Raw genomic sequence first — 27887 nt, forward strand, 5'->3', positions numbered from 1 at the left:
ACAGCAGGACTCCAGGTGTTTATTCTTCCTTAAGCACGTTTATTGAAAGTTGTGAAGTGCAGCTGTCAAGTGCAATTGTGGTATGTATGTTACAATATTTCATCCGGTCTTCGCAGAAAACATGCACAGAACATGAGTATACAACCGATACGCAGAATGAAAAAGAAAAAGAAAAAAAAACTTCTCTAGAGTTTTTTTTTTTTTTAAATGTTGAGTTGAAAGATATTGTTCATCCAAAAGTACTTCACTGTCAAATAATAAAAAAAGAAAAAAAATGAGGAAAATGATTTTACAGTAAGAGTTAATGTTGCAGTCAGGGATGTGAACAACATCGTCGGCTGTGTGTTGTCAGTTAAATAACCTCAGCTCCTACCCATCCACAGTCTTGAAAATACAGCATTAAAAATAGATGACACAGACGGGGCAAGACCAGCACGTTCCTCGCTCGCCCGCTTCGATCTGTGTCGACCAAGATAGCCTCTGTTGTTTCTCCTCCTCCTCTTCACTATTTTACACGGTACTTACACTATACAGAAATATACATCGTCTTCTGCCCGTCGAACTTTTAGGATTAAAAATGCAGCTTAGCCCAATGTCTCAACCCTGTCTAATAAGGTTTAAATTACATGCCGCCGCAGGGTTGAGAAAACAGCAATGATGAGCTTTGTCCAGGGCAAAATGAGGAGCTTGAAAGAGAAATACTGAAACATAATATCATCATCTCCATAAGAAACCACGTTTTGTTCATCCCGTAGTCGAAGCAACGTCATCAATGTTGCCAAGCGTTGTTCGAAATCCCCCCCCCCACCCCTAACCTCCCTCTCCAACCCTCCCCGCGACTCCCCCATTCCAGATGGGGACTTTTGTTATAATAATTGCTCACATTCTTCATTTGTCACTCTGAGAAGGCTTTTTCTTTCTCTCCCAAATCTCTCAGCCTGTAACTTGAGAGAGAAACCACTTTTATTTACATCATTCAGCAAAAAAAAAAAAAAAAGGTAACAACTAATACAATCCCCCACCTCCTACTCTTCCATCGCCATTATCAGTAAAGTCGACATCACTTAAAATCCAGACACAGGCACAGTGATTTTTTTTTTTTAATCTATAGCTAAGTTTATTGTCACCACTGATGAGCAGTTCTGTTTCTTCTTGGTAAGACATTCTAGTTGATATGTCCAAGGGTTATTTGGCAAATGTTCGATGATTCAATCCTCCTCCCCCCACACAGCATCTCAAGATTGGCACCCTCCACCACAGTGCTCTAAAGCACTGCACCGCTCGTCCCACGGACCGCATCCTTCGGAGAGATAAATATGTGCAAATTCTTGTCTTAACAGCGTAACCTCCTACTGTAGAAGGCGAGGTTTAGCTCTGCTGCAGTAGCAGAAATGAAAAAAATGTCAGTCTGTCTGTGCAGACTAGGCTACGCGGATGGGCCAGAGCTGTGCAAGGTGGGTTGGGCGAGGGCAGCGGTGCTTGGGGGTCCTGGTGTTGCAGCTGTCGGAGGGGCAGGTGGGGAGCCGGTCTGAACCTGGGCCTGGAATTGGGCCATCTGCTCTGGGCTGGCGAGTGTCTTCAACAGGGTGTTCTCCTGCTCCAACTGGGAATTACGGTCGATCAGCTCCTTGATCTGCTCCTTTAGGACCTCCACCTCCTCGCGCACAGCATACATCAGGTGACTCTTCACCAGATCCTGAGACACACAGAGATATGGGTTTATGACCGGAATATTTCAGCAAATTCACATAAAAGAAAGGTCAAGCTTTAAACTATGGGCCGTCTTTATAACTCAAGATTTATTCCGCATACATAATCTAAATTGTGGCATCATGGAAAATGTAACTCAAGTAACAACTGTGTATCAAGCTAATCCATATGGGTCCTCATCATAAAAGGGGGAAACTGCACTAACATGACAATACATTTAGCAGATGAATATGTATAAAACAAATTGAAAAAGTGCTATGGGAACATTGTTCAACATGTGTGGCACTACCTGGCCTTGTAACAAATTACAATATGACAGTCTTTTTCAAATTTTGAATTAAAGAATAACACCAATGAAAACACAAATTGAGCGATCATCTACTCCTCATATCATACAGCAGGGTAAAGCTTTTCATAAAAATACAGACAATTTCATGTCTTCTATTAATTGATGAGTCCTGCCAACATGTTCACCACTGGGATCTGTTGCTAAACATGCATACAAAGGAACACGTGCATGACGACATCAGTGGAAACGGAGGCCCTATCAAATCCAAGTGATAACACAATAACCTATGAGGAAAAAACTGAGCGAGCATATTCCCAGGGTGACACGTCAATAACCCTGCCCACGTGTACGCGTGGGCCAATCAGCGGGCCGGATATTTATAACCAGGCGTGAGAGACTTCCAATCTGCCTAGCAACAGCTGCTGACAGCGGCGACGACAACAACAAGAGCGAAACAGAAAATAAAACTCCCGCTAACGGACTCATTAAAAAAAAAAACACAAGTGAACCAACAAATGTATTGTAATGATGATTTTAGAAAGATTAAATATTTAGCATCAAACAACACGATCTTGAGTCTCAAACAGGGTACAACGGTTGGTACGAGGTAACGTTACTACATTGTGTAGAGGACGCTAGATAACGGGGACCCATCGTAACTGAGATTGTTATTCCTGGAGAATAAAAACAAATAAACTCATAAAGCTATCGTTTATTATGTTGTAACATGACGTTATCGATTAAACCAGGCAGACAGCAGCATTTAACGGAATGCAACACACCATCTATCCATTATCCCCCCCACCCCCCAACAAAAAAAACAGAAAACACAGTTGAAAGCTCACCATTGCTTGTTCAATCTTGTTGTCTATGGCCACGACGCTGGCTCCCGACGAACTGCAAAAGAAGAAAAGACAAATTAATGACCACATTTCAAGCCGAGCTGCTGTGACACAAGGGAGAACGGCTCTCGCCATCTTTCTAGAAATGCGGGTCGTTACGGGGAAGCCTCTGGAAGTTTCTATAATAAATCAACGGCCCGGTGCGGCGGCGGTGGAACAATCCCTCCCCTCTCCCGTGCTGAAAAGCGTTTGTGGCCTCCGGTGCTGTAGCATCCATCGACCGGGCGCTGCCCCCGTCGCACGGCGGCGACATTACCGTTAAAATAACGGCGTATTTACCTGCTGTCGAGCTTGACGTGCGAGCTCTCCGCGCCCAGCAACGACGACAGGAAGGATATGGAGAGATTCCTCAGCTGGCAGACGCCTAGATCCATAGCCACGGTGTAGCACGGCGTATTCATGCTGGTCATGTTTCACAGTCAGTTTATATATATATTTATATATATATATAAAAGAAGAAAAGCCCCTCCGCGAGACACATCCACACGCGCTCGACTGTATCGTGTCCGTCGTAGCACCGACCGCAGCGGTACGAATACAATCCAAGGTCAGCTCATCTCGAGCGCTTCACGCATACAATTTTTTTTTTATTCTGCAGCTCGGGACAAGCGGGTATAATTTATCCAGCGACACGCCGAGAGGGTCGCTCCACGATTGGTCGAGAGAGAGGCTTTTTAGGAATAATCTATTCGGGAACGCCCCCACCTGCCGCTCAGCTGACACGCGTTTTGCATAATATATTCCAAGAGTGGAGAGAGGAGGTGGATGGAACCGGGGAAAACCGGATGGGAAGGGAAGAAGAAAGAGCTGTAGTGCTGAAAAACAGGCTGGGGAAGGGCGATATTTTATTCTGTTGACCTCATTATTCGGCTCCTTTTTAAAAGGTGAAGCTTGCACATTATTCACACAGGAATATACTAAAACAATAGAGATTTGATCATGATTGTGTCTTCACCACATGACGACAAAGTGCTTCTTCACCCCTTCACAGTTACAGTGACAATCCTTCTGCTAATAATTTTGATTTAAATTCAGTCATACAAAAACAATGTATGGGGTCATTCTCCTCCAGAACGTTACAGGATCAGTCACAATATAGTATTTATTACATGTCATTTTGTACTTTTTTTGTCGATGCATCATTTACCTCAATTTGAGGCATGTAATGTAACTATTGCTCACCTCAGCATTTTTTTAAACTACAGCCCAAAATAAATTTTACAAAATCACTGTTGGAAGAAAGTAGTAGAGGCCCAGTGTCCATGTCACCCTGCCAGAATAAGACATAGGTACTCAACATAACAATAATTACAAATAACAAAATAAGGCTTCTTTCTCAACACACTGCAGAAAATAGCCAACTTGATCCATACCATATAGTAATGGCATCATTAATAATATGATAGAAATCAACCAAGGACAGGTGTTCTATCAAAATGCTCTGGAGGTCTATGGAGTGCAACCATGCATATACCTATGTTGCCCCCATGTGGCCCTGTACAGCACTGCAGAATGCATCAATGAAACAAATCTCCAACATTTACATTTCATTTCAACTGAAAGTCTTTGAAAAACGGTGAAAATAAGCAAGGTATATGATATTATCGCTTTGGATACCTTGAATATCTGTTGGCCTATTAGACATCTGAGGTTTTAGGTTTTAGCTGACACACAAATACATTTTTGACAGACTAAAACACCATCATACTCCACTGAAGTACCAAAATCCCACTTCAAAAAAAGGGTAAGAAACTTTCTGCAATTTGCCTCTGGGACATGACATGCCTGAAATGTCAGCGACTTTGATTCAAACATGTCTTATGTGTGAACTTCCTCACAAGATCCAGTCAAATGTCTTTAAAACAATGGAAGACATGGGAAATCGACGAGGTCAATCTGACTAAAAACATTACCACACATCCAAAAGTCCCTTAATAGAGGGGAGTATCTTGGACAGACAGAAACACCTAAAACAACATCCTCCCAAATAAGACACCGTCCAACACACGCACCTCCCTATACGGTCTGAAAAACCACACATTCCATGTTCACCCCTCCAAATCACATGTACACATTTGACATTCTTGCATACGCACACACTATGCAGACATCAGCATAAGAGAAAAATACAGAAATCCGGCTTTGGTTTCTATGTATGAATTACGAAAGGGCTGCCAATACAGAGATGTATTAAATATTTTAAACACTGACAAAAAGCAAAATTCGGCATCGAGCAAACATGAAGAAAAATGGAGGTCTATATCATATTGGCACATACGAGTACTTTCCAAAACGCCAAGGCCACGTCCCTTTCTGGGGGAATTTAAAAACGAAGGGCTTAAAGATGTTGATCCAATTTGAAGTGTGTTTTGATTGAAATTTCTAAAGTTTGTATATATGCATTTATTATCTTGTTAATCAAACGGTTGCTTTAAAGACATCCAATAATAACTTTGGAACTTTGCCTGAAGCCGAGCGTTGGCGCTAATCAATGAGGTTGATCACCAGTGCCTCTTCAGTTTGATGGTGCTATACTGTATGACTGTACTGTTGAAGCCTCACACTCAGGCTAGCTATCCATAAGTAAAATCAGTCACTAGGATCATTTTACTATTTACCACACTAACAGTGAAAAGTCATGCCATTTATGTGCCTAAGTGTGAAAACCTCATTTAGCCTGACATACAACAGCTTCTTGACATTTTTTAGTTTCGCTCCTTATGTCTCAGAGCGTCTCTGTCCCCCCAAAAGGGGGCGTGGCCTCAGCGATGGAACAATGCTTATCTGGTCTTTAGTAAGGTCCACAGAAGATACTGCAGGTCATCGAAGAACAATGCTGAGGTCTATGTTAAACACCGAGCACTTTTCAAAGTGATGCAGTCAGTAGTCACCTTTAAAATGAGGGCTCGGTCTAATTAGGGTATCACAGTACAGTCCTGGCTCATTAAGCACCAGTACCAAGAAGATGGGCTCCTCTGAGCACTGCTGATGTCAGCTGCTGCTCACCTCTGATCCCAAGCAAACACTTTACAAGAAGCCAAATAGCTTCATAAGAGTTGCTAAGCCACACTTATCTCTTCCGCTCTCTGCTTTGACTGGAGGAAGGGTTAATTTAATTAGCCAGACCCAAATACTGCAACTCGTGAAGAATCAAACCCACGTCTAACACCGTCACACTTCAACTGCAAGCAGGCCCGAGACAAAAAGAGATGATGTTCCACCTTGATAGGTCACATGTCAAGTCCTGAGTAAATGCATTAGACAACAGGAAACGACAGGATCCAAGTTACTGCTTTGTCTGATTGGTACAGTTTATTAATGAAGGTTAACTGTTCGAATCTCAAGCTTATTGCTACTGTAACATCACCATGTTTAGTTTCCACCAGGGGAGTTGAACAAAAACAACAAGCCTTACTATTACTAAAAATGACCATGGAGTCATCAACACCAGATACAAATAAAATACATACATTTCCCCAGGAAAGGGTTCCCTGCAAGGTCTCAGTCACATCAGACTTCACAGATTTACCTAACAAACTGTGTAGCACGGCATGTCCATTTCCAGTGCAGTTTTTTTTTACAAAACTGACAAAAATATAAATAAGACATAAAGCGAGTGCTGCATCATTGTTGCCATGAAGATCAGTCACAATACAATAACAGAAAATGGAGAGTATGGCTCATCTTGGAAGCAATTATACTGTGGTATTTATGTGTTGCTATACTGGCAGAAGAGATGGCGAATAAATGTGTAATGATTTACTAGATGGACCAACGTGATAGCAACAGGGCTATTACAAACAAACTTAATATGCAAGCAACTCAGGGACACAAAGAAACATGCTGTGGGTTTGATTACCAATCATTACTTAATCAGCACTAAACCATTACTTCGATATTTTTACGACAAAAGAAAATGGCAAACCTGTTTGTATGCGTGTCTGCTTTAAGTATCCCTCCGTGTAAATGCTGCCCCCTGAAGCCATGAATGACTGAATGGAAAGGACAATATACTCATGCAGCCCTTTGTGTGCAGCTACTGTAGTGATTGGCCCGAGCAGCGCCACACTGTTCTGACTCCCTGGGGATTCCCTGTCTTTATTTTACCTTTTAAGATGCTGCTCCAGCTCCCAGAACAAAAGCTTCATCGCCATCTCGTCATGGCCTTGCACTCGTACTCCCCGCACTCTCATGGAGCCGTCCGTCAGCAGGGTCATGTACACTCCAAAAGTAGCGGAGCAGTGCCTCGCGAGCTTCTTTGTTTAGTGTTTTCTGACTTCCCTCGTTCCTTCTTAAATTTAGTCAACAGATCTGGGTTGCGCCCAAGAGATGCATTAGTGAGTGCGGCTGCATAGGGACTCAGAGGCAGCGTGCCAGGTTATGATGACTGTGTATGTGTCCTCCTCATTCTTCCTCTGTCTATGTCATCCATTTGTGTTTGAATGGCTGACTAGTGAGTGAATTACTGAGCACAGACAGAAGCTGGGCGGATGGTGACGTTTGATCATGTGATTCTGGGAGTTACATAAACCATCAACGGAGATTAGCATGTGGCCCAGTGATTTCCCTAGTCCTACACCATAAGCCCTCTGCCCTCTATAGCCTGAGACACAGATGTACAATAAAACTCTGAGCCTTTACTCATTAAACGGCACCCTTTTTTACTGAGCAACATTAAATTATGTGTCGCTTTCGGAAAAAAATGTAGTTTTATAAGCACATAAATGAGACTGTAAGGCGTGTAGATTTTCTGAACATGCAATATAAATATCTAAAACATCCCCTGCCATGGTTTGGATGTGATGTATGAGCGATTGACAGTACTGATTGTTCCAAAAATCAGGGGTGACAGAGATTACAATTAAGCCTACATGCTTTTCTTGTCACATAAAGGTTGTTAGAAACACAGAGGGGGGTCAAACTCATCAAAGCCTAGGTTTGGTTGGGCAGTTTTGAAATGAATCCTCTGCGTGATTGAGAAGCAACCCTGTGCCTTAGGGTCTTATCTTGTCATTTCTCATTGAAAGGCCCCCTTAAAATGGCTTAGTGCCTCGGCAGAAAGAAAACACAACATGCACTCGCAGGGCCTCCGCCGGCTTAGAGACAACCGGCCAAGAAACAACAGGTAAAGCATGAGCACAATGCAGGGGATTTCACTTGTCCTAACAGACTCCATGTGCTGGGGTGAATCAGTATCACATGACTTCTGTGTGGGTCATACATACAGCAGCCTGCTTCAGTCGAGTTACAAAATACATTGAAAAACCCTCTGTCTCTCTCACTTTAGATTACCAACATTAATATTGTTCCTTATCATGTAAGACAAATGTCAACATTCCCTTATCTGCAGTGTCAGAATACAACATCATTGGATAGACTTAGGCTGCATCCCAATTCCCTAACCCTACCGATACCCCCTACCTCCTTCCCCCTAAATACAGATTTGAGGGTGCTAGGGGTAAGAACGTTCACCTAAGAAATGAGACGCCACTCAATTACCATTCGCGTCATCATCGCTTGCCGCTAGCAGACTGCTACGTCAACAGAAGCGACAAGTGTAGACATAAACAAATGAAATTAACATCGTCTCAGGTTGTGATGTCGATTGCCTGTCACACTGATTTCACTTAAAACCATAACGTGATGTGTTAAGTCATGTCAAGGGGTTATCAGCTCGACAAATTGGACTTGGGCGGTATTACCGGTACACAGGGGCATGATTTTGAATACCGTCATGAATATAGACGCTCTGATTTCCATGATTCTGTATTGCTGTGATTTACAGGTCGGTCTCTGTGGTGTAGCAGGCAGCTAAGTTAGATGGCGACTTGAGAGAGAATGAGGTTATAAGTAACTATAGACGTGAACATAGCAGTGCAGCGTGTACACTTAGAAGGTTAACCCAGAAGTTAGCCACAACTTGGGGTCAGGGGCTTGAGCTGGTCTGGCATTTAACTTCCCACACCGCAAATGTCGGTAAGCTATGACAAACACAGATTACGCCCAAGCCTACTGCGGTGCTTTGGGAGGAAATGCAAGTTAATAAAAGGGGCCTGGCATGCCCCAGCGATGAAAAAAGAGGCCTATTGAATTGTTGAATTGTAAAAGCTTTTTAGCTGAGCTGTAGTTTGATAGTGGAAAGCACACACAGACTTTACCAGTAAGCCCTGGCAGTCGTTCTCCATAGTCACATCCTGACTATGGAGAACGACAGAGAGCTACTGATGAGTGAGTCAGTCAGAGAGGCAAGAGAGGAATGATGAGTGGCCATTTTGGCCTCCATACGTAAGAGAGAGAGTTTCTATTGGAGAATTTGGGCTGACAGCAGCAAGTCCTTAGTGCATGCTCTATACTAAACTCAGGCACACACACTGGGGGGGGAGGCGGAGGGAGAGAAGGAGGGAGAGGGAGTCAACCAGAGACACAAGAGCTAGAACGGCCTAGATCCACCGCCTCAAAAAGTCGCAGAGAAAGGGACCCAAAGATTTTTTTACATTTCTGTGCCCTGCACTGTGTTTAGACTGAGAGACGGATATTTAACTTGATTCTTAAACCTGATATCCTGATTGCTCTTTCAACTAAATTTATATCAGTTCAGATTTGTGCATTTTGGAAATATCAGCTTTTCTGCCATTTTTCTGCAATTCTTGCATTCTGCTCCTGCTGCTACATAGAGTGATGCAGCAATGAGTCCTTAAAATTAGTCTATTTGAATGGGTTTTTGGTCAGATTCCTGAATTAGACTTTGGTTAACACAGGCTTAAGAGATTTTAATGTTGTGTTTGACAATATAAAGTCCATCTGCAGATCCCCTTTTGTAAATTTTGAAGCTTTTACATGTCTGCTAAAAATAGACTCAATGAGACTATTCATTACAAATCATTATGCATTGTATTCTGCCTTCAATGGAAACATCCCATTGGTCTTTTGTCGAGGGAACCCGGGGTCGGCCTACAAATACACACCGTCCTTGCACCACTCTATAGTGCTTCTAAATAAAATGTGCAACAAAAAGCATCTGCTTTGTATATTGAGTCACTTTAACACACCTACTGGTAGGAAAAATAACACATTTCAGAGTAGATACCAACTCTCCTTCTCATACTCACACACACACTTATGTAACTTGGATCTGTGTGTGTGTGTGTGTGTGTGTGTGTGTGTGTGTGTGTGTGTGTGTGTGTGTGTGTGTGTGTGTGTGTGTGTGTGTGTGATCAGCAGGTTTGAGTAATGTGGAGTGAAACCTGGCATTAAAAGGATTAGCAGCCTAAATCACACAGCGGTCCGAGTCCAGACAACGGAGGATAGAAGTTATGCCAACCGCAGCGACAAAGTCGAGAAGGCCCATTGTAGGTTTGGACGGTGAACGTAGCGATGCATACCTCCTTATAGAAATACCAATACAGAATCAACAACTGGATGTACCTGCGTTTTCTTTTTTTTAACAGTTAATTCAGACTTGTGCTACACCCCAAAATGCTATTTGATCATTCGTTTTCAACTGACTGCATTTTAAGTACAACTTAAGTATGTAAGTATATTGTGTACAATTTAAAAAATAAAAGTTCTCAAAATGGATATTCAAACGGGCCTCTTTCACACAATGTCACCACTATATTTATGCATTAAAATGCCTCAGTGATGACACACACACCAGTACCCAGCCTCCACCTTGAAATTAACAGGGTGATACAAGTGTGTTTGTGTTGGGAGGCAGGAATAATCCACTAAACCATAAGACTAAGTGAGTCATCTCTCTCTCAAGCCCGAGTCGACATCTGAACAAACCTCCCTCCGACACTAGCGTGGGACTCTCAGCCCAATCAGTGCAAGCTGTGGGCGGATGCACTGGTAACGTATACGGATGTCTTTGGCCGACAAGATGAACAGCATCAGGAGTCCTGTGCTTCCACATGAGATATAGATATGAGATATACGTTGACAAATGGTCAAATTATATTTAAAATGAATCAAGTGTCAAATGACTGATGTCTAATTCAACACCTTTTCATGTCCTCACTGCAGCGAACAATACAGCTCAGCTGCTATTATCTTTCCTTGTAAATGGAAAGATAAGGCTTAGCATGCAAAACAAACTGGTAAAGATATCCAGGTGCATTGCTTTAAAGTGGCTGAAATCCACAGTTCCCTGCTTTATTCCTCAAATACGCATTTTTTCCCCCATTTTTCCTCTCTTACTTTACACCTCTAAAAATACATGATATTCTCCACATTCTAGAAAAAAAAGCCAACAAACATCTAATTCTATTGTTATTTAATCCTGGCAATTAGTTTTGTCTGCTGTGTCTCCCATCAAAAATAATCCTGGTTCCGTTTGGTTTTCTAGGCTATTTTCAATCAGTGGTTGAAAAAGGTCAGAGAGAGTTCAACAGATCGATGAATCTTGAACGACGAAGCTGCAAACCCTGACCCAATTCCCCACCTTCTCATTTGGGTGTGTGTGTGTACACTCATGCAAGACCACATGTGATGAAGGCAGCGCAGTAAGTGGATTAACCAATGATGACTCCACCGTCAGGGTCTAAATCTCTGACGACAGCAGAGCTATCAAAAGCACAGCTTAACTAAAAACACACAAACAGTTGTTTCCTGCGTGGATTTACAGTCAGGCTGGTCAATACAGACTGTCTAAACACCACCATCTTTACCTGAGGGGATTTTTATCATAGTATTTCTACTCTTATATTCAGGATGCTTAAACTCTGGCCTGGTTGTATGATCAGTAGAATGTCTGAATATAAATGGTGTACATGTGTACTGTCCTAACCATCACAAAACTGCCTCAGTAAGTATGATTAAGAAAAAATTAAGGAAAGTTTTGCTGACATCTGGCAAGTAATGGCAAAATCAACAACAACCTGTCTGTCAACATATATAAGTGTATGCAAGAAGAGTAACCGCAATCCACGCCGTCTTCTGGTGACAAATCAGAGTACAATTCAAGGTCCCCTGTATCTCCTTTGACAAACTATAAGTGCATTTTGTTTATGGTGCTTTCTGTTCTCTGCCACAGTGGATTTAAACTTGGGACCTCCTTATATAGGATGCAACCGCTTGCACCCTTTACTCATGTCTGAATAAGCAACTAATGAAGCTACTTCACTGTCTGATGTTAGTGAACATTGCTGACATACTTGATGATGAGGCCAGTTATTCAGCACTACAAGAGACAGGGGGAGGACAGACAACCTCGTTTAACCTGCTGCACTCAAAGTCAAAACTTGGATCGTAGTGAGTCCAAACTAAATAAATGAAGAAAAAAAAAGTCTTACCTGTTAGAGCAAAAGGGGTAGGCCACATGGAAACATGGAAGAAAGAAAAAAGAGAAACACCAGGGGGTCAGGTTCAGAGAAAAAATAGATTCATATACACATCTGATAGAAATAACCTTACAGTCTGCATGTCACTAACAATAACAAATTCTGTTTGTCATTAAAAATCTTCCTTTTAAACCATTTAGTGACACAAACTGATGAAGTTCCCAGTCAACAGATAATGATTGATTAAAATTCCTAACTAATACAAAAGTATTTAGTTCTTTCCATTTTAGATGTTTTTTGACATTAACGAAGACATAATGCCAGCTTCGCTATAAGAGAAATGTACTTTTTGCACTTTGCTGTTTGGATCACTTGCAGAAAATTTGCTGAAACCGAGTTACGGTCAGCAGTTTGCTACCTTTTGGAATGGATGGAAAATACATAACTTAATACATTTTTAAAAACTGATGACTCAATCACAGACCTACACTGTGAGACAAAATGCACCATCATAACACTTTCTTACATTCTGGGCTGGTATACACTGCCCCCTGGTGGCAAATTCTAGAGCCAACAGCATGCCTTTCTGCTAATTAAACGTACACAGACGACCTGAATTGCCCTCGTGTTTAAGGGCTGAATTTTTGTTAAGTGCTCACTTTCTGCCAGAGTCGCCATTTAATCACAAACTCCATACCCCATGTGTTTTCCTTTGTTATGCCTTGCTGATCCCAGATATGTCTGACATGTCTGAACAATTCTGACTCAACACGCCGCATTAAATCTGCATGCTTGCATTGCTGTCTGCCATTAGACAAAAGGTGTTTAATCACTTTTGCGCGATGTGTCACTGCAAAGTTACTTTATAAAGGTAGTGGAATTCACAATGACGTGGTCATGCTCTATAAATGCACAATAGTTATGGGTGTTTTTCTCTTAAGCTTTGTCAGCATCATTCACCTCAAATGTTAAGAAAAACAGTGAAATAAGATGGGTGTTTCTCTTTGCTCTACCTTGTATAATTAAATGTTACAAACATTAGTGCTTGCCACTTTTATGGGACCTATCATATCACAGTATTTTGGCTTCATTTGCAATAGAAGAAAACTTGTGAAGTGCATTTTAAATAATAATTACTTAATTCAGAAAAAAAAACTTTAACAAAGCCAAAGATGAAGCTCTTGGCTGAGCAAAGGCTTCACAATAATTAATCTCTGTCATGAAGTGCTTCTCATTAGCCACGAGAGGGACTTATAGCATGATTTTAATCCAAGGCCCCTCAAACTGATGAGTAGCCTCTCCTCAGCTGCACTGCCTCCAATTGTGAGTCAATGAATATGCTTAACGGCTCAAGTCAGAGTGACCCCACTATCAGAGCTTTGCACCCAGGCAGTAAAACAACCATCATCACACAGAAACTTTCACAACCTCAACAACTCCAACTTCCAACCATCAGACCCTCGTTAGGAAAACCCTTTGGCCTGGCCAAATATATCCATATCATTCATACCGACTTCAATTAACATGATACTCAAGCTATGAAGGACTGTAACACCTTTCATCCTAAAATCCTCACCCCAGTGGTTTCATAACAAATCAGCGTTTGTGTGACTCGTAACTCTGCTGTGACCTTAATAACTCTCACATGACTGATTGTCAAGCCAACTTGAAGCACACATGAATGCAATGCATAAACCTTTTTCAAATTAATTCACCTACAGCACCACTCAATGAAAACGAGTCATACTGCTCTTGAGAAAATGGTGATGATTTAATGATTACACTGATGAGACCGGTTATTTAAAAAAAACAATGTAGGGGGAAAATGCAGAGAGATGTGAAAAACAAATAATACACATTATGAAGGGATTTCCCACTGTCATTTGACCAGGCATGTTAAGACACACAGTGGATGACAACAGTGGTGTTTTTAAGCTAAAAAGAGCATTCACACGTCCCACATACGAGGAGCCTGGTGTAGACAGTTCACAGCCTTCCAACCAGCAGGGGGAAGTACAGCACTATTTACAGAGCTGAACATGGTTTGCAGGCAGACTATATATTAATATTTCAGTGGACTCTGCCAATGGAGACAGAAGGAAATGCATGATGCATGTTAAGAGAAAATGTATTTAAAATATCTTTTGCGAGTCTTCAGAATTTAGAGCGAGCACTGAACAAAACAGTATTAAATTAAAAATTCAAAAGCTCACCCTCAAGGAGTATTTGTGTGGCCTACCTGAATAAATTAAATATATGGGAAATAATAAGTTCAGTACAGGACTATTAAAGTACACACACATAATGAAGAGCCAAGTGTCTCTGTGCTTTATTCCTGCTATGAAGAAATGCAGCTGGCTAGACTATTGTGGGGGAAGAAAAAGAACCAAAAAAAAAAAAAAAAACTTAACCCCCTCCCTCCAGCAGCCTTCCTCATTCAACCACAGAGCATAGAGAAAGGGATTAGCTCAGACAAAGCAAGAGTGAATGAATATCAACCCCTATGGGAAAAGACACTCACTGGATTGAGCTCTCACCTCATCACAGCGGAGCAGAAAGGCTGAAACTATGAGACTCCCATCAAACCACATGAATCAACAGTTACAGCCGCTTCAACATGACGATCTGGTTCCAATATTTCAGAGCCAGAATCAGCGTTTGCTCACAGTATATTTCTTCCTCAACTATCTAAATGATTGGGAGCATGTTTCGTGTATCCACAAGGTTGTGAAAACAATTGTGGTTCGTTGAATCGTAGCGATAAGTCAATCGACAGAAAAGTAACCAGAAACTATTTTGATGATCAAATAAATTTTTATTTTAAAGGGAAAACTCCAAATAGTCCTTGCTGTTTTTCTTATCCTTCTCGGGCGGTAAATATATGTTTGGATCAGACATAGTTGCTCCGTGGTCCATGCTGATCCCCAACCACCACAGTTCTGCATGCATGTGAACCACCGATTACACAGTTTAAGTGAGACATAAAGTTTTACTGTCCAACATTATTGGCCAATATTAAGTAAAAATCTGCGACCAAACATTTTTACTCCTGTAAATAATCCCTCAGATTAATCGACAATGAAAAACTAAATTTTGCAACCCGAGCCAATTTCTCGTGTCAAACACCCTGGTATGATAAGCATTTAATCCGGCGAATTATATTCTATTCCTGTTCAGGGACCTGTAGATGTGTCGTGTCGGGGAATGAAAAAGAGGAATGCGTACGCCGATAGCAAAGTCATCCTCTGCATTCTCTCCGTTTGTGTGCGTGTGATTCCTGGAGCTGAGTGGACAGTGTTCTGGCCACAGGAATGCCAGCCATGATTCAGCACATTGCCTGCATGTTGAGCGGGATGAAAGTGGCAGCCAACTAATGCCTAAAAATAAAAAATTAGTGGTGGAACATTAAATCTCTAACACCAGTGTTATACATTACACAGTTCAAGGTGCTTCTCCAGCATGAGGGAGGAATTGTTACTCAAATAATCCTAAATGCTTTTAATACAGCATGTCACAACAATACAGTAACTCCACCAAGTGTCTCCCACTTGCACCTATTCAAACCCCATGTTAACATGCAAGAACTACTTTCTCAAGGGCGTTGGGTAATTTCTGTTTTAATGGGGGGAAAAAAACTATGTCTCTCATGAGTACAGTTTATTTTGTTACCATATAAATTAAGCTGGTCGGCATCAGGGAAGTAGTGTGGATATACAGAGGATAATAATTAAAATTACTAGAAAGTACTGTACTTCAGTATCCATCCACTAAATTAAAAAAAAATAGGTGAGCACCGGATCAAACGACCGACAATGGATTACAATGTCTATGCTCTCCTGAAATAATATGGAAGTGATTCAGCGTGGCAATCCATGACAAAAACATTTATTTTGATAATAACCATGTCTTTGCAGTGCTACAGTCTTATTCAAGCTAAGAAAAAGGCAACCACTGAAGCAGACAACCCATATTGAGTGCGATTATGTCACGATGATCGATGAGACTGAGTCGATAGATCTTGATTCACTACAATCCCTCTCAGTGCAAAGATAATAGATAATAAAAATTAGTTGAGGTTTCTGCCAGTAATGAATAGATGCAAAAATAACAGCAGCAGTGAGCAGTATTTCCAACAAGGTTACACTATCACGACGATGTGTGTGTTCAGGGGTAGGAGGGCAATGTTTCCCATAGATGAAAGCCAGGCTAAAAACACAATCCATTATCATCCATTACAGACCATTAGTGTTCCCACCGCACTCTTAAGTGAAACAATCCTGTTTATCGATGGAAAGACATACCATCTGAAGGAAGGGGGCAGAGACAAATGAAATCGATGACGGATCTACAGACAGAACACAAATATGCAGCAGACAAAGACGGGGTGACTCATAGAGATGCGCGCATACGAATGGCTTGAAGTAACCTCTATATAGAAATCAACACAGTAAACCGCTCACAATCTCCTGGCACAATCTCCTGGTTTGTGTCATTCTGCCATTCATGTTTTTACTGCTTGGCTTAAAAGACAGCAAATATTCAGTAGAGTGTAGTGAGACCTCCCTCCCTCTCCCTCACTCGCTCATACACAGGATGTTGCTGCTCTGCTGTGTTCTGGTGTTCTCTGGCTTGGTCTATGTGGTGGGGATGGGGGAGGTGTCAGCAGCATAACAAATAACAAATGCTGTTTACTTTTAGGGAAACACTTTTAGTGCAACTGTGGACAGACCTAAGCTCTATAAAAAAAAGGCAACCGGCGAGCACTGTCCCAATATCTTGTACATTTGTTACAAAAGAAAAACCATCCGGCTAAAAAACACCTGTCCAACCTGTGTGCATGAGTCCACGGATCATTTGTTGATCAATTAAGCAAAATGATCTACATGATCAACAACAACAACTCAATATTTGTAATTCTTTATGAAATGGCTTTACTAAAGGATTTCACTAAACCAGAGAAATAATTTGGGTTTAGCAGCCTTTAATAAATGCCTTTCTTAGACCAATATAAATATTATTATGAATTATCAAGGGCAGTCTTTAGGGCAGTACATATAGCACCTCATTGACCAACTCTGTATTGTTACACGTTGAGTGTTTGCTCCTAAAAATACACAATATTAAGTGTATGATTACAATAAACACTACAGATGATCCTGCACTTTACAATATATCACCAGAAAACCAGGCATCCATCATGATGGCGATATACTAAAGAGCAAAGGCTATGGTGGGTTAAGATTCAGTACAGGACAGTGCTGCCTCTAAACTCTCTTTATGCAAGACCCAATGTAAGATGACACAGTATGCAACATCTGGACAACAGGTCTGTCAAAGTCTATGGTGTAACCTTCCCCATGTCAATGCTCATACTGAACCATCTTCAGAGCCGATGCTATTGGAGGAAATGTTCGAGCAACACAATGGCCGGATTTATCAGAGCTGCAACACCGATACACAACTCTGCTCAGTCTGGTTCCATCTGGTCCAGTCTGCTGTGTCCTAGGTCAGGTTGGGTCACTTCCTCTGTGTGTTGCGAATTTTTGGGATCTCGTTGATCTCCGCACAATGAGCAACGAGCCCGGCACAAACTGGCTCCCTGCACAGCCAGGGGGAAGATTACATTCAAAATAGCCAGCAGTAGATAGCCATCACGTTGCCAGCCACATTCCCCTGAGCACGCACGCACACACACACACACACACACAAACACGCACGCACTTCAGACCAACCAGCAGCCTAATTTATTTCAATGAAACTGCATTGCATTGCATAGGAGATGCTTCAGCAAAAAGATGCAGGTTAGTTTGGCCAAAAAGTTTTATCTGGCTCAACTGCAATGCCTTGTGATTGGCCAAACACTAAAGAGCACATTCCTGGTAGCTGAAGGAACATGTCCCTATAAATGAAATTATTAAAACAATGGGGTGTTTTCAGTTAGAACAACCGCAGGCCTACTTCTCATATTCACCAAAATACTGATATTAAATGCTTTTGGCATAAGAGATACATATCTTTCTGTCAGGCACACTCGTGTATGCAATTTGCCCGAAAGGAAGTAAAAACATGTGGTGCTATTGTCGATCTTTGCATGTGACAGATTTTATCTTAAAAGAATGAATCAGGGAAATAATATGAAACTGGACTTCTTTATTAAAAGCCAATAATAACAGTCCATCACTTTGTCACTATGTATTGCAAAGAAGCCTTGGAACTAATGTAATTTCTTGTTATTGCCAACAGAGTAGCTAGGATGACGTATTGAAGAACAGAAACAAAACCGTGACACATCCTGACAGAAAACATTAAAACTAAAAAACAAAAACGACTTAAACATGGACCAATATTGTATATATTCAATGGTTGCTGATATAAGCCGTTTTCCCTCCAAATCCACCTCCAAGTTAAAAAAGGTCAAACTTCCAGCCACTGGAAGCGACCTGGAAAAAAGGGGTAAAATTAAAGTTATACTCTGAGAAACTAAGATATGCAATCTATATTTGGTTAGAACTGTAAACAAAAAGCTGTACATCAAACCATAATACAGTATCTGAAATTAGTTCACAGCCATCTCACCAAACTACTAATAGCAATAAAAATTAGTCACTTTAAAATGTTTATAAAGTGCTTTACATAAAAACGTACAACAGAAAATATGACCATGTACAGAAGTTAACTTCTTTCCCACATTCACATCCTACTGAACTAAGCAAGCCAAGTTTGCTAACCAGCCCTACATTACCCTTCTACAAAACACGATCTTCCATCTGAAGGGTTGAAGCAAGACATTAGTGCACCCAAACAGTCTAAGAGCACAAAACCACACTCACACATACAAAGAGACATGCAAGTGGAAACCTGCATATGATCACATTAGCATACCATCTCTCACATTACTTACATTATGCTCATGCTATTAAACATGTGGCATGCTTTTCTAATCACGGTTTTTATCGCAGATGAGTCTATAAAACCTAGCAGTCAATAAGCAGCATCTTCCCCATACACTACAAAACACCCACCCATCTTGGAGATATTCCATTAATGATTTGTCAGCACAGAAAGAGCAAATGCTCAAGTGACACCCTTCCTCATTTAAACACACACACACACACACACACACACACACACACACACACACACACACACACACACACACACACACACACACACACACACACACACACACACACACACACACACACACACACACACACACACACACACACACACACACACACACACACACACACACACACACACACACACACAAAAGAGACCCTGGCGTTTTACAGCCGTGCCGCCTTAGGAGGTGATTTACAAGGGCAGGGTCATCCTATACATTAAAACCTGAAAATATGTTGACAGGAGACACACAGCAGACCACAGGAACTGTACAACCACTGATATGGCGACCAGACCAGCCAGGACACTCTTGCAAATACATTCCCACCAGATGGAGAACAAATCAGCTTTTATGAGAGGGACTGGATCCTCCGCAATTAGTACACAAAAGGGAAAAGGTCCTGGCTGGGTCTTACAAATGGTTCCATTAAAGTGCTTTAAAAAGCAGCAATCACTTATAGTTCACTGCCTCTTTGCAGAGAATGACCATCATTTTCAGCAGGAAAAAAATAAAATCAATTCTAAATTACTTATTACTGGACATTGACTTTAAGGGCAATCTTATTGTGATGATATTAACGCATTAAATAGAAGTATCATAATTCTGCTACATTTATGCAAATTGAAAATAAAAAGGCAAACCAAATGTGTGGCCCAGCCCCTTTGCATTTCGTTAAGTTAAAAGGTGAGTGACATGAAGCTTCGGAGGCAGACAGAGACCGCCTGGCAGTGTGTTCATGCTTAAATCTTCCCTGCACGTACTTGGGATAGTTTCTCCTGAACGCAAATTAATATCTGTGGAATATTTGTAAACAGCCTAAAAACACCCTCAGAAACATACTTAATAATAATCTGCAATTAACTTCTAAATGAATGCTCAACTTAAATACAAAAAATAACAAAAACATACACATGCACTGTCATGAAGCAGCAACTGGTGCTGCAGTGCTTAAGTACAAGTTTGATAATATACGCTAAAATATACACAACATAAATTCCCCCAGCATTGCAAAACCGTATGTGGGTCAGAATGTTAGAGTCACAGTGATCAGCAGAGCGGTTACTTAAAGGTAGGTGCTAAACAGCTGCTGAAAAGCTCCGTGAGGCTCAGTATGATCTTTTTCATGTTGGACACTGGTTTTTCCTGAAAAAGATTAAATTTAGCATTATGATTTGTACATATAATCCTGTAGAGCTGTTCTAGGATGCTCCAATTAAACAGTGTGGTTAATCTGTACTTCAAATTCAAATTCTCGATTGGGACGTGCCTAGTTTGTGGCCTTCTAAGTGTGCATGAACGAGTGCGTTTGCATCAGCTGATGAGGCTATGTCATCTCTGGGTTTGCAAAGCTTTTTGTCAGTGGAGGTTCATTGCTTAAAGAATGAGAAAAATAGACTGTTCAGGTTGCAGCCACCCATTAAATGCTTCGGCAGGCACTGTCTTGCATTCATGTGACAGCAGGTAAACTCCTGAGAAATAAACCGTGAGCCTAATTCACTAAGACAATCTTCTCATTTGAAACAAGGGCTTTGGCTTCACCCAAATGCTACTTATCATCAAAGACAATAATCCACCTGATCCCCATAGATTTCACATTCCTCAGAGTTAAACATCATGTGATAACAGTAGCCATCCTTCAGTATCCATTTAACTAGCTCAAAAAGACAGTAAAGAAAAAAAAAAAAACTAGCATAATTTCATCCATGTTACCCTCTACATTCCCAGTACTGACCAGTCCAGTGATCAACACATCTGTTCAAATATAACCCAGGCATGCAAAACATCCTTAAAAGCTGAGGTAATAACATTTTCAGAGGTTCGGAAAATGGGGCTTAAGATATTGGAGTGACTGAAATGTGGACAATATCCTGCTGCCGAGTGATTAAAATTCCCCTGTAACCTTAAAATCGGTTCTTAAAACGTATTGTTGGGAGGACATTCCACAGGACCTGGATCATAGCATAAATCACCAACGAGAGATGGAAGAAAAAGAGAGATGTAAGTAGAGTGAGAGAGCTCTTAATAAAATCAATAAGCTTTTAGTGTAGGAAAAGGACTACTGCATTGTACTATTCATGTCATCATGTTAAAACACCATCTCTTACTTGTGAGTAAATCAAAAGATACAGTCTTTTATAAGCCCTGCTTTAGGGATACTCGAGCAGTCAATGTTCCTCTATAATACTTTTTGAATTTCATTCCATATTTTTTTCAATATTCAAATTATATTTGAATATTTAATGCTCAAATTCATCCTATTATTAATATTAACTGCACTACACAGGCATATACGGTGCCAATACCGTTATCGGCTATGTGGTTGTTTTACTTCCTGTCCACTAGAGGGCCTTCCAAAAACATCACCAATAAATATGTTGAATTACCAACAGCTTTCTAGATAAGTAATAATTAAGAAAGTAAAACAACCACATTGCCGTTCTCCTGGGGACGCTGTGTCCCTGTTGCCATGGCTACGCCCTCCTCGTCTCACCGTCAGCTCTACTTTCACTTTCTCACGTACATCCTGCTTTTGGTCTCGTTCCAAATGAATAAGCCGAAGGAGACGTGGGTCAATCTAGCTAGCATGAATGCATCTTTGTCATGACCGCATCGCTTCTTGAGGTCCTTCGATATCCTTGTTTTAATTTCACTGAGTGCTGCCGCGCGGTTATATTTGCGCGCCGCTGTCAGCTATTTTTGAAAGTGAGGTTGTGATTCGGAAAACATTGATTTTCCATCAGACTTCATGTGTCAAAAGCATCTGTTAATGCAGGTAGGGCAAGGCGAGGAGGGCGAGATTAGCTAACATTAGAAAACACATTTCTAAAAAAAATTATAATAATAAAATAAATAATTTAATACTAAGACTATTTAGTTCATTTCTATCACATTTGCAGCTTTCAACCTTATAATCTCTTATTCAATAATGTGTGCCTTGTTTCCTGTTAGTAAAACAACAAATGTGCTGAGAGAGACTGTGTACAGCGAACTGTGCGCCCAGCAGAAATTGTGCCCTGTAATGCAGACAGGATGCAGACAGACGGGATTCAAGCAAGGAGTCAGGTTAGATAAAATGCCGAATCACTGCAGCCACTTGATAAAGAAAGACCAGAGACGTCACATCCAGCTGAGCCAGGCACTGTGTCCCACTGACAGAGGACAAACAGACTGTAGCAGCCTGGCAACTGACTGCTGGCTATTAAGAAAAACAGTAACACTTTTCTTCCCTCACGGCTGCCACGGCAACCAGTGAGGTCATCCAGCTTTAAACAGACTCTGAATGCTGAGTTGCTCTAAAAACACAACTGTAATCTCTCAATAACATTCTCTGTTTCCAGACTAGTGTTGGCCAACTGTAACAAAAGTAGGTGACAGACAATCAAATACATATGAAGAAAAAAGTAAGGAAATAGAATTACATACCCATCCTCCTCTCCATCAACAGTCTTCAGACCAGCTGATGCAGTTAAGGCACTGGCAGTAGCGGCATTGCCCTCAGCTTCTTGACCCTGGCCAGTGCTGGGTCCAGATCCGGCCTCCCCTCCAGACAGCTTGGGCAGCCCCAACAAGGCCGACTGGTGCTGGAGGAGCAACCGCTGGGCATCCTGCAGCTGAGTGGTGGTGAAAGTGGGCAGACTAGCATAGAGGGCACTGGCCTGGGCAGCATGAGCCAGGGCAAGGGCACTGCTGTGGTCCTGGGACAAGCTGACACAAGACAGTTGGCTCTGTAGCGCACCCTGTGGGGGCATCCTACCACTATTCCCAGTGTTGTGGGTTTGTGGCTGGACCTGGGGAGTGCTCTGAGGGTTGGGAGGAGGCACACTTGGTGCAGTCACTTGGCTCTGGTGGACCGTTGTGGGCAGCTGGGTACCCAGGCCAGGGTTTGGGATTTGTGCTGGGAGTGATTGTGGATTCTGCTGCTGGCAATCCAGATGGGTTGGATGGTTTTGAGGCTGCTGACCAAGACCTGGTACTCCATCATGAGGGGGCATACTGGAGACGGCGGTCTGAAGGGAGGAGGGATGCTGGGGCTGTGCGTTAAGGAGTGCATGTGACTGCTGCAGACCTCCCATCATCTGGCATGTTCCATTAGCTGACCCGGATGGAGCTGATCCAGCTTGGTTTGACAGAGACTGAGAAGCAACAGCCTGGGGGATACCTTGTTGTGGATGGGTGTACTCAGGTGGCCTCACCTGAACTGCAGCTGCTTGGGGGGTAGCCGGTGGTTGCTGTGGCAGGGTGGCATAGCCGACCTGCTGCTGCTGAACACCCACTAGGCCCTGTGTGGAGCCTGACGGCTGATTAGCAACTGCCTGGGCGTAAGTGAGCTGTTGATGGGATAACGCCGATGTAGGAAGACCACTGGTGGTCTGATGGCCTGGCATGGGAGCAGGCTGATGAACGTTAGCGGGAGCAACAGTAGTCTTCAGATGGGAATGGGTAATATCCTTGGGGTGCATGTGAGGTTGAGACACTCCCATGCTTAAGCCACTGGGGAGGATTCCTTGAAAGCCCTGAGGGGGGGAGGAATAATCCTGGGTATGCTGGGGTACTGTGGGTCCCCCAGCCTCTCCACTGCACACACTCTCAGTATAATGACTCAATGTACTAATAGTGCTACTCACAGAACTGCCACTTGTGCTTTCCCTCTCTGAGGCCCCAGCAAAGTTCTCAGAGACAAACTGACGCATGCTGAGGGACCCAGTATCGGATGCAGATGAGCTGGGAGCCGAGGCTGGAGTCTCCTTGTCATAGAATTCCGTGCATGTCCATCTGCCCTTCTTAAAGGGTTCAGAGCTAGAGTCCAGCTTCACCACCCTGAAGCGAGAACTGGTGGTGGCCACTGCAGGGGCTGGACCTGGGGCAGGCTGGGTAGGAACAGATGGTACAGGGGCTGTGGCCACAGCTGTCAGAGGGGCACTCACAGGCTGCACCACAGCAGATCCAACTCTTCCCAGGATACCACTGGAGAGTCCAATCCCTCCACAGGCACCGACACCAGCAGCCGTCGTCGTCGTAGCCATGGTGATGTTGGAGTTGATGTTTTGGTGTTGCTGGATCATGCTGACATTGGAGGTGCTTATAAGGTTACCCCCAGCTGAAACAGCACCACCTCCACCTCCGCTCCCCCCACTGCTGCTTATCACATTGAGAGGAAAGCCACCACTGCTACTGCTAGCACGCATGCTGAGCCCCCCTCTCACAGGCACATTGGCAGAGCTCAACATATTCACATTACTAACAGTGCTGGTCTGCGGATTAACTATGCTAACGGTAGTGCCTGTAGCAGAGCTGTGCATTCCAGGGATAGATCCCGGTGCCACAACCCCCACGGGCTGAGCAACAATACTTGGAGGTGCAGCCTGGGAAACATTCTCTAGAGGGACCCCAATGTTAGAAGGCATTTTCTGGGTGACACATGGTAAAGCTCCAGAACTGAGGGCAGATTGGGTGCTCCCGGGCCCAGAGGACAGAGGGTAAACCTGGGCATGGTTAAGATGATGTGGATGGTGGTGGTGCACAGTCCCGTTAACCATGGCCCCACCAGCCTGGTTCAGGGCTTGGGGGTGTGAAGGCTGGTTGGGGGAGACAGCTCCAGGGGTCTCCGCCTCATGGAAATTATTCAGCGTCTCCTCCGAAGAGCTCCTCTCGGCTCCCACTATGTCATTAGCTCGGGAGAGGGACACATCCAGGATTTCAGAAGACGAGAGATCCTCCGTGTGGGACTCATCCAGGTCATCGTAGCTTTCCGTGTCCTCTGCAATACTGTTGTTGGTACTCACGGACACTTGCGCTGGAGTCACACTTGTGATCTGGAAACCACTCTTCTTTTTTATCTGAGCTCCGGTCGACTGTGCGGGCTGGGAATGCAGATTTAGACTGTGGGGTGGAATATGATGGGGACCCGGGGAGGATGAACCAGCAGGAGGTTGGCACTGAATCAACATTGAGGTCTGATAATCATCAGCTGGGACGTGGCTGTTATTGACCACCGGGTTTGCCGGTGTTGACAGCGCGGAGCCGCTCCCGCTGCCCGTGTTGCTACCCCTTCTGTGAAAGACAGCCGGTTGCGCCATCTTTCTAACACTGCCAGAGTCTCCTGCAGGGTCCGGATGATGCATTTCGAGAGAATCCGGGGAGTAGTTGGTCTCTGACAGTATGCAATAAGGTTGCAGTTCGTTAACGGCGCCGTTTTGACTAAACTACGATCAACAGACAACACGATAAAAAAAAAGTATTTGAACAAGTATAGGCTGTTCTCAAATATCAGGCAAAGTTCTGCGAATATTTACAGCATCTCATACACGACTCAGTGTTCTCCGGTGAGGCAAAATAAGCTAGTGATCGTTTGCCGAGTAGCTAGCGCCCAAACGTCAGCTGATGCCAGTGTTAATTTACCGGCTAACCACAAGTGTTATCCGTCTGTGCCTTTTTTAAGCACAAGCTAACATGTTGTCCGGTTTCCAATGAGAAACGATGTTGCTATGACCATTCGTACTAAAGGCAGAATAGTACACGCTACGTACCGTTAGCCTTGTATTAGATAGCTAGCCTGACAGAAGAGTAACGTCAGCTAGCTAGCTGCCAGTCTCCATCACCGGCTAGCTAAACACAGACTATAGCGAGTCGTTTTAGCTGCGGAATTTGCTCAAACGAAAGAAAACGTAAACAAGCAACCTTTCATCCGGTACGCAGCAATGTACAATGGAACACAGTCACTTAGTAGTGGCGTACAGAGGTTTAATCCATGCCACAGAATCCTCGTTTTGGTCCCGGTTTTGCTGTATCACTGGTCCTCCCCAACGGAAGCGTTGTTCAGTAGGTAGCCTCCCGCACCGCTGCCGTGGCTCTGTGCTGTGACGGAGCTGAAGGGGAGGGGTGCTCCGTAATATGGCGACCGCGCATGGTCTCTGCTGCCAGACATAAAGCAGTCTGGGAGAGGCGGTGACGAACCCGGTATCAACATCAACGGAAAACGCCGGAAAGTGCCGAGGAGAGGGCGCTCCCTCAAAAACCAGCATGGGGGACAGCATAACAAATGGATGGATGGATGGATAGATAGATAGATAGATAGATAGATAGATAGATAGATAGATAGATAGATAGATAGATAGATAGATAGATAGATAGATAGATAGATAACATTTGATAGCAGATAATTTCCAATTTTCCAAAAACATGTTTTTAACTACTTAAAAAATATATTATTATAACATTGTGATGTTTGTACCTTTACTTAAGTGAATGACCTGACTGCGTATACTAATGTGTGGTAGAGGTCATTTATTTAACATTCAAGTGATATGGGTTAATTCCTGCGTTATATATGGAATGATATACTGATTAATGGTGAAAGTGATAAAGATTAAACAAAAACTATGAAAATATCCCATCGAGGACATCCTAGCCATGCTGAGCATTTGTTGTGGATTGAGCAAAACATCAACATCACAACAGTGCTCCTGAAACAAAGGTGGGTCGAGAGCTGCTAGATCTCTCTGCAGACACAGGTGCTAACTACACTGAAGGATTATTCTACACACAGGTACTGTTTGGGGCCTCCCCCTCCCTCTCTCTGTCTGTCTCTCTCTCCCTCTCTCTCTCTCTCTCTCTCTCCCTCTCTCTCTCTCTCTCCCTCTCTCTCTCTCTCTCTCTCTCTCTCTCTCTGGTTCTGGTGTGTCTGGTGTGTGAGAGTGGGAGGCTGAGAGAATATGTACACATTAATCTACATTACAATGTAATGTTGCCACTTAGGTCAATGAACTCTGGTGTGTTAAAGTGGCCACGCATCTCCATTTTCTGTGTTCTGGTCTTTTCTCTTCATGTCTGGATATAATATGTCGTTTTCTTATTCAGACCTTTTTTTCTCTTTCAATCTCATCTCATCTTTCATGATTTATATTACACTTGTCTAGAAGCAAAAGGCCATCAAAGGGATTTTTCAAATTAAACAGGCAAGATATTTATCACTGAATTAAGCAAACCTAACCTAAATTGAATTGTGTCTCAATAGCAGGAGGCAGACTCAACCATTCTGGTTCATCAGAGATAAGACCCCCGTATGAAAATGTTAGAACGTCTTCAATCAAAAAAAGCTAGCCTTATTCTGGGCTCCACAGTCTTTAATGCAGTATATATTTAGTGGCCATATTCCAAAGTTTTAATCGCAGCTTGTTATGCCCAAATACTATAGCACACTTAATTTATCTGTACTTAGTATCTGACAAAATAAGTGAATGCTTAATGCAAGTAATTTTATTTACCTGAGACAAGTTTTTTTTTTTTAAGGTGAAACAATCTGCAGAATGTTAAAAAAAATCTGAGGTGTTTAGTACAGTTAACCAGGTTAAGCCATTTGGGAGAAATCTTCTTTAACCTTAGGAATGTCAGTTTCTAGCCTTGAAGCAAGCTAGAAACTGAGAGAGGATGGAGAGGAGAAGGCTAGTGATTGGTGACAGAGGCAGAGGAGCGAGAGAAGAGGAGTATTGACAGTCAGGCTAGCAGACAGGCTATATCCATCGATACAAATGATAGAGGACGAGAGACAGCAGGAGCCTAGTGCAGTGTAAGCGTCTGGT

General features: G+C 42.7%; 1 protein-coding gene across 1 annotated transcript; it reads right to left on the minus strand.

The window, feature by feature from the left end:
- On the minus strand, window positions 1-26136 carry LOC311021645 (TSC22 domain family protein 1-like). The gene is made up of 3 exons (XM_084022329.1): window positions 22732-26136; window positions 2845-2896; window positions 1-1696 (listed from the first exon to the last, which is right to left on the minus strand). Exons 1-3 carry the CDS (start codon window positions 25428-25430, stop codon window positions 1427-1429), a joined length of 3021 nt encoding a protein of 1006 aa, XP_083878455.1. The 5' UTR covers window positions 25431-26136; the 3' UTR covers window positions 1-1426.
- Window positions 26137-27887: the final 1751 nt, after the last annotated feature.

The sequence above is a fragment of the Eutrigla gurnardus genome (genome assembly GCF_963514095.1).
Source record: "Eutrigla gurnardus genome assembly, chromosome: 12".
Taxonomy (NCBI): Eukaryota; Metazoa; Chordata; class Actinopteri; order Perciformes; family Triglidae; genus Eutrigla; species Eutrigla gurnardus.